This window comes from Oncorhynchus mykiss, chromosome 1, assembly GCF_057628025.1.
Source record: "Oncorhynchus mykiss isolate SJ-2025 chromosome 1, ASM5762802v1, whole genome shotgun sequence".
Taxonomy (NCBI): Eukaryota; Metazoa; Chordata; class Actinopteri; order Salmoniformes; family Salmonidae; genus Oncorhynchus; species Oncorhynchus mykiss.
In genome coordinates this window covers 40,906,825-40,915,298 of record NC_143022.1, presented here as the reverse complement: position 1 = coordinate 40,915,298, position 8,474 = coordinate 40,906,825, and the positions used below count along the sequence as shown (strand labels likewise).

General features: G+C 40.7%; 2 protein-coding genes across 2 annotated transcripts; one reads left to right on the top strand and one right to left on the bottom strand.

Annotated features, from left to right (window-relative positions):
- Nucleotides 1–3,047: 3,047 nt before the first annotated feature.
- On the bottom strand, nt 3,048–4,269 carry gdpgp1 (GDP-D-glucose phosphorylase 1). Its single transcript, XM_021600816.3, has one exon. It carries the CDS (start codon nt 4,267–4,269, stop codon nt 3,148–3,150), a length of 1,122 nt encoding a protein of 373 aa, XP_021456491.1. The 3' UTR covers nt 3,048–3,147.
- Nucleotides 4,270–4,816: 547 nt separating this feature from the next.
- kip1 (Calcium and integrin-binding protein 1) lies at nt 4,817–7,344 on the top strand. The gene is given in 7 exon segments (NM_001160543.1): nt 4,817–4,988; nt 5,376–5,410; nt 5,720–5,819; nt 6,308–6,461; nt 6,569–6,687; nt 6,908–6,996; nt 7,083–7,344. Coding segments are annotated over 7 exon segments (570 nt in total). The 5' UTR covers nt 4,817–4,937; the 3' UTR covers nt 7,105–7,344.
- The last annotated feature ends 1,130 nt before the right edge of the window (nt 7,345–8,474 follow it).

Genomic DNA, 8,474 nt, shown 5'->3' with positions numbered 1-8,474 from the left:
TGTGAAGAGCAGCCTCAAGAACTGGAAGATGATACCAAAGACTCCATGTTCTTTCCTGCCTTTATGGAATATGACTGTGAGGATCCAACTCTGCACTCCAATCTTTATCATGCCCAAAATGATGGAAAAGAAGAGTCTCTACCCATCACCTCAACTGCACAAACAGAAACTGGTGGAGATTACTACAGAGTATCAGAACCAACTAGTGATTCTCAGCCCATCTCTGCAGGGAATCCATACTGTTCTGCAGCTCAAGAGTAAAAACATGGATAGGATGGGAATTGGAGGACCTCAGGTTAAGCCAGTAAAATCAAAGAAAACATGGACAGTAAAGACAAAGCTCCCGTATAAACACTAAGGGTAAGAAATCCACAGTGTTGCCCAATCTGAAATCACCCAGGCAAAATGACAATGCACTTTGCCATAGAAGTGTGTAGAAAGTAGTGTATGGAAAATCTTTCCACTACATGGGTTCATTAATGAAACGTGCAAACTCATACGAAGGAGAAATAACCTATTTGTGGTATGTGGGAACTGTTTTTGGGCCACAGAAAGTATGAAACATCACATCAAAACTCACATTGCAGATATGATGTTTGTAGTAAATGATTCATTAGCAATAGGGATCTGACTGTGCACATGAGAAGCCACACTGAGCAGGAAGCGTATCAATGTTCTGTAATAAAAGTCACTATGGGGAAAATGTGTAAGAGTGCAATGATTGGAGTAAATAATTAATTGACAGGGGCTGCATGAACTTCCAAAAGGCCCACGCAGGCCACTGTCAACTATTTTGCTCACAGTGGTGGTCAGTGCCGTTTAAGATGAGGGAGGATGATAATTTTTTTAGGAGCATGGCCTTGTTTATATTACAGCATATTGGACGACTGTCATTCATATTTCATTCACCCAGCACCCAATGTAACATCGATAGGTTTAGGCTACTAAATGATACTCAAATTTTCCCTGTACCCATAATTTCATTGCTAAAACAAAGCTTATGACTTAAAGTTTACAACATATGTGCACTGGTCGAGATAATTTTAAGCAATCAAGGTAAGGCACAGTGACACATTCAATACTGCCTTGCACACTCTTGCCTGCATCTAGCTGATCTAGGGTGTAATCATTAGTCCCAACAGTTGTAAACATAAGTTTCTATTGGACAAATTCACGTATGTTTATCCTCGTTTTGTTTGCTTGTATTTAAGAAACATTTTTTATCAGAATTGAAGGAATGAATACACCCCTGATCACACCGAAACACAGTTCACTTTCATAGAAGCCACATAAAAACAGCATGATCACGTTGCTCGTTGTATATATCATTCCTTCTCGCAACTATCTACGTGCTCTCCTCTCACTTTTTCCCTTCGCCTGTGGGCTTCAGTGCACAACACATCAGCTGTCTGTGACCAGGCAAAAAAAACATTCCAAGCCAAACCTTCATATCAAGACCGCTAACCACTACACACAGCCTACATGGTTGTCACGTCATAGTCAACATACCAGGACTAACACATTAGTAAACTATCATTCAGTACAGTCAGAAATCAGTTTAGAAGTTACACCGGCACGCCCTGGTGGCAATAAATTACTAAAACCAAAAGCTTACCTTGAAGTTCCAGTGTTGGATTGCCATAGCAAGCTAGCTAACATCGCATCCCTCTCTGTTTGAGCTGGGTGTTTGAGTAGGCTAAACTTTCTAGCTGCATGCACTAGCTAAGTAAAAAATATATACAACCTAAAATAGCTAGCTCTCTCGCTTCTCAATTTTGAAAGAAATTAATTTGTTCAAAACTGTTCAACTATTGTCTTTCTCTTTGAGTCAACTACTCACCACATTTATGCACTACAGCGCTAGCTAGCTGTACCTTATGCTTGCAGTGCAAGATTCATTCTCTGATCCATTGATTGGGTGGACAACATGTCAGTTCATGCTGCAAGAGCTCTGATAGGTTAGAGGATGTCCTCTGGAAATTGTCACAATTACTGTGTAATCTATGGAAGTGGGTGAGAACCATGAGCCTCCTAGGTTTTGTATTGAAGTCAATGTACCCAGGAGGATAGAAGCTAGCTGTCCTCCAGCTACACCATGTTGCTGCCCTATAGTGCTGCTGAGGCTACTGTAGATCTTCCTTGAAAAACAATGTTTTCATCAATTTGGTGACCTGTGACTATATTTAGTAGTTGTATCTAAAAAGGATAACTTTTAATGTTTCACAATTTTTATGAAACTCACTGAGGATGGTCCTCCCCTGGTTTCTCACCTAGATCAGTGTAGTCCTAATGCTGGATGAGAGGAGTAACTTGCAACCTGTGAGGCCTAAAATTCTTTGTGAAGTTATTCTAATATGGTGGGGAGGAAAGGAAGTAAGCTACTTATGCTCACTGACATACCTGTGCGCCTGTCATGGATGTAAAAAATATTTAAAGTAATACATCATTGACAGTAACCCTCAAAAGCCATTAATACATAAACCTTTTTAATTTCCATATGTACTTGGAAGCTAACAGGCTGACCACACCGCTTGCGTCACATTGCAAAATACATTTAGAAATCTATATTATTCAATTATCACCTGCGTTGCCAAGGGCTAAAATAGAAGTCAGTTCTATTTGTGACGCAGATCACGCTGCAAGTCCTGCCTCTCCCATCTCCTCATTGGTTTATAGAAGCAGGTACCCACCCATGTGGGTGACAAAGACAAACGAGGTCAGTGGCGGTAATGCACCTAATTTATGAAAGTTGCCAATCGCAATATAAAGTCAAGAGAAGAAAAAGCCTGGAAGGAGAGATGACTAGAAACGATTTGGTTGACCGCTTTATGTGTGGATTAATTGGCGGAGTAGAGGACCTCGTGATCGAGTTTGGTGTGGGGGGACAAAATAAATGTATGCACAAAGGCGCATATTATTTGGGTTCGGAGGACCGCTCCTGTCATGCAGGTTCAGGTATCCTATACAGGACAGTTGTACATTCTAAAAACAGAGAAACTGCATTACGCCAGTGTTTGTGGTAATACATCTGAAAAAGGAAAAAAAAGTTACTGCGATTTCAAGTATGTTTTATTCAGTTGAGATTTGTTGAGTTATACTTTAATGCCCATGAAATATAATAAACCCAATTGTTCACTTCCAGGTAAATCAAGCTTTAATGTCTTTCTGTAAATGTGCAGTAAGTTGCTGTTCCAACTGAAGAAACTGTTGGTCAGGCAGCAGATACCTCTGAATGATGGCCATCACATCTTTTTCAGTGCTGTGTTCAAAGTCATGTCTGTTCTTGAATGGTAAATGTCCAGCCAGCTCACACAGAGCCACATTGAAGGCAGATTCATCCTTGGCACCAAAGCAGGACCTCCTAGGCCACACAACAATGCGCACACCACGCCTGGCACGCACATCAGACTTCCCAGGTGGGCAGCCTCGAGTGAAAAACAGGTTGTGTGCCTTGTTCCTCTCCACCAATGAGTTTGTGACCTGACTAATGGCACAGACAACTTTCTCAAGGTCATCCATTTCAGCGTAGAACATAAAGCCGATGGGGAAGTCTCTCAGACGGTAAAATCCCTTTTCCGGCACTAAGGGTTGGGTTGAAGCAGTTTCTAAGTTTAGCTCCTGCTTCATGTAGTATCCATGAAGGTGGAGATGATTGACAGATGCAAACGCACCAAGACTATTGAATCCCACCCGGAAGCCCGGGTCAGAACTCAGCAGCACAGATTCGATTCCGATTTGGATGGCAGCGGGGGTCAGGACCTGTGGTGAACACTGGGTGGGCTCTGGAACTAATAAACAGTGACCAAATTCCAATGGGCTAACATTGACCATCACCATAATTCTACAGAGATCATCACATGGGTGTCCATTCTCTTTACAGGGGCCCCCACCTTTGGGTTGCGACGTAGGCTCAATTTGCTTACTCATCTCAAAAATGACTTCCTCTGGATTGATTTTGTTGAAGTTGAACTGCTTGGTGTCAAAGTTTTGTTTGATGCTTAATATTTCCTGAGGCTGTCTTCGCTCTATCCCTCTTTGAATATTCAGTTGGGCCACATACCGAGCCGGCCCAGGTAAAATTCTTGTCTCCAAGTCGCCTAGGTGATAACGGAACAGCCCCCTGTCCATCCTGTCAGTCCATCCGGCTTGAATTGTCGTGTCAAATTTAGACATCGAGGCAGTTCGGTCACCACATCCAGACCAGCAAACATGGTCAGCAAAATCTCGGTTACAGTAGACGAAACGTGTTGGCGATTTGCCGTCCTCCATTGGTCTGCAATAAATATTAGCACCGATAGCTACCCAGACGTTACGTGGCACGATGTATCTCGTTTCAACAATGAGATGAATGGCATGGAGTGACAACGCCGAGTCTTATCTCAAGTTAAATAGCATGTAGCTAACGCACCGTTATCTGAATCAGCAGCGTAGAAAATAAATTACATTTCTGTTGAGTTTATGTAAAAATCGATATCTAACCGCTAATCTATAAGTAGTTTAACCACGTTATTTACCGCAACTAAAAACATGGCATCTTTTATCAGTCTCCGCAACAACACTAAAAAGTACTTCCGGATCTCAGAATTTCTGAATTTTCTAAATAAAAGTTTTCCACGTAATAGTAGAAAAGTGTCAATGACCTGTATTTATTCAGGATTTATACAAATAATTGAAGGAAAAAATACGTAAACTGTAAGTCAATGTGGGTAGGATCCATCTTCGCTCTGCTTTTCTTCCTGCGTCAGCGATTTGTATTGAGGCACGTGATCGCCATCTGGCGGTGTGTTGGCTACCTATATGCAAATCTTGTTACTATGGTATATTTCGTCGATTCGGAAAAGGGAAGTGGCTAGCTGCTTCGGAAAGTTATCGAATCAGAAAGTGTTCTTTCTCTGAAGTTGGATAGCTAATAACAAACAGAAGAAAAAAACAAAAACATGGGAACAACAGCAAGTCAATTAAGGAAGGATCTGCTCTCAGAATATCAGGTGAAATAAGACAGCTATCTAGCCAATGTAACGTTACACAACAAGTTGTTGGTCATTGTACTTTCTGGTAACGTGGTTAGGTTAACAAATAGCTTACTTAGCAAGCTAGTTAACGCGATATCTAAAAACTAACCAAGTTGTTTTTAGCCAGCTAGTTAGTTATATCGTTTATGCCCTCTTATAAAGAGTCGCTGTTCGGCTTGAATTAATTGCCTTAAATTAATTATCAAGTGTATTGTCAGTTTTTGATGACGTTGTTGGTAGGACAACTTCTTGAGCGCATTGCAAGTGACACGACACTGATAAAAGCAAGAAGTTGAGGCATAATTAAATCAATTTGGAATGTGTGGTGTATTGGAAAATAATGCACCAACTCTTCCCCTCCAGGAGCTGACGTTTCTTACAAAGCAAGAAATTATTCTGTAAGTAACTAGCGTTTTTCCCCATTATTTCAATTCGCAGATGCTATTGTTGTCAATATCCTTTTTGATCATATAGTAAATATATAGGCTCCATCTTGCCAGTGACAAACTTCCTTGTCAACTTAACTTTAATCCTTACTTACGCAAAGTACTAAAGTCTAATTTACAAGGAAGTTTGACAGGCAAGATGTTGAACTGTTTGAACTAGGTTGGAAAGGTTTGTCATTGTAAATCTCTTGCGAAAGAGACTTGTTGAGCAATCAACATCCATACAGGCAGAGTGGAGGTTGTGATGCATGTTTTTTTTAGGGCACACAAGAGATTCAGTGAACTCCTCTCCAAAGAGGACAGAAACGTCCCCACCCCGCGAGTGCCCATGGAGAAAGTCCTTTCACTGCCAGAACTCAAGGTGACAAGATTGCAATTAAAATTATACTAAATTACTAATACAGCGAGCAAATTATTTTTAGTTAAAAAACATTGTAACAAATGTTTGATTTACTTTTGACTGCACTGGCCCTTCTCAAGGAACTGTGTTTTATATATATTTCCATACTGAGGTTGGGATAATATTGTGATAGTGATAATACCTTTTTATTGTAAGCTGTTTGAAAAGACTGCCTGAAATGTCAGCCTGTTTTGGTGGGATGGAGTGTTGGCCTTTCCACATGGTGACCTCACCAAGCAGTAAATTAGTTAGTAGTTTTACCCTCCCCACTCAGACCACCCTGACAGTCCTAGCAAAATTCTTGCTTGAGAGATTTCTCTTTGCTAAGAAAATATTTTTGGCCATTTGAATTTAAAACAGTAAGGTACTTATTGTTTACCCAGAAGTGATTTGACAGAGAAAAATGTCAGCATTGGACTTAATGTTAATGTTCTGTCCCCACCCTTTAGTCCAACCCTTTCAGAAAAAGGATCTGTCACGTATTCTCAACATCTGATATGAAAGATGGAAGTCTCACCTTTGAGGACTTCCTTGATCTCTTGAGTGCCTTCAGTGATTCAGCTACACTGGAAATCAAGTCCCACTACGCATTCCGCATTTTTGGTAATACAATTGACACTTTCTTAGGCCTGTATATGTATGTAGTGTATTCATTGTTGTCTGGCAGTTTGGGGGGCTGGTGAAAATGTTGTATTGTTTTGTCTGTTCAGACTTTGATGATGATGGCACTCTGGATGGTGGGGACCTGGAGAAGCTGGTGAACTGTCTGACTGGTGAGACGGATGACACAAGGCTTACCACTGAAGAGATGAGGCAGCTCATCAGCAATGTGAGTTAACAGATTAAGGCCACTATTGCCTGGTTCTTTCCAATGTGGCACTGCCTCAGGGGAGACCATAAACTGGGAAGCTGTGGTAGATTTGAATACTGTCTCAACGCAGGAAATTGCATTGCTGAGTATGATCTATGGTCCTCTCACTGAGTCTACCTTTCAGGTCTCCGTTTGCAGTCTCCAAGGCTAAAACAAATACTTATTTACAATATTGCAGATTCTTGAAGAGTCTGATATAGACAAAGATGGAACTGTGAATCTGTCAGAGTTCCAACACGTCATCTCAAGGTCACCAGATTTTGTCAGGTCAGTACAAATCTGATTAGAATACTCTTCATAATCTCTTCATTGCACTTATGAGCCTCCCTCTAATGCTCTGTGTTGTTCTCTAGTTCTTTTAAGATTGTTCTGTGAAGTCGACAAATAAGATGCCAGGATATGGATGCCTTGGATTCTCTGTCCTATTAATACTCAGAAGACCTTTTTTTTTCTCCATTGTAATAATATATATTTTTTGATTTTGCCTCAAATTCTTTGTAGATTAATATTTTCTATTATGTTTGATAATGTATTTTTACATAATGTATATGCGATAAGAGCCCTCTAACTGTATTTTTTCAATCTAAATATCTAGAATAAAAGTAATCAAGTCTTAGTCACTGATTTTGTCATTTTTTAAATTTGGCTGAACAAATAACCATGAATAGTAGAAAGAGGAGGAAGGGAAGTGCAACTAAGGTACACAATAGTACATTTTGGTAGATAGAAGGTGCTCTTTGGTAAAAGGGGTAAATTGGTCATCAAAATAACCATGAATATTTTAAATAACCATGAATATCTAGTCCAGGGCTCTCTAACCCTGTTCCTGGAGAGCTACCCTCTTGTATGTTCACTGTAACTAACGTGATTCAGTTTATCAACCAGCTAATTATTAGAATCCAGTGCGATAGATTAGGGTTGGACTGAAAAGCTGCAGGACGGTCGCTCCAGGAACAGGGTTGTAAAAGCCCTGATCTAGTCAATCAAAATATGCACTGTCCTTAGTGCTCAACTCCTACAGACAGTTTTTCCATTCCATGTAGTCCTTAGTTATAAAGGATATGTGTCAGGATGGAGAGGGGTCCTCTTTGATAGCAGAAACAAAAGTGTTCCATGGCCCAAACACTACATCCACCACACGCAGCCCCTGGTTCTTGAAGAACTCTACTCATCTTGGCTCGTCTGAGCTGCTCACAGTCCCCTGTCCCAGCTGGCCATATTCAGCTGAAACAGTGATACAAGCAGAGCTTGTAGCCGTGGTTATGAGGAAAGGCCATGTCTTTACATTCCTGGATATGTATTGCGCTTTGGAATTCATAATGACTTTATGCAATGCTTAGGCCTACTCGAAGCCACCAAGAACAGGTGACATTTTCTAATCATTAATATTTTTTAAGCTTATCCCAGCCGCAAGTGTAGCGATCACCCGTACCAGAAAAATACATTCGAATATGTTATGTTTCTAAATTAGCAGTTTGAGGACGCTTATGTGAAGGGCTCTTACTTGTGACTGCCGCAGTATGGCGGGACCCACAGCTGATCTGGCTGACCTCACATGAATGAGTGACCCTGGTGGATGAACACCTCGTTGCTGATCACCTCTTGATCTTCACATGTGCTGTCACCACCTAAACAGCATACAGCAGTCCAGGTAGACAACATAAATAATATATGTTCTACACTGAACAAAAATATAAACACAACCTGCAAAATGTTTGTCCCATGATTCATGAGCCGAAATAAGA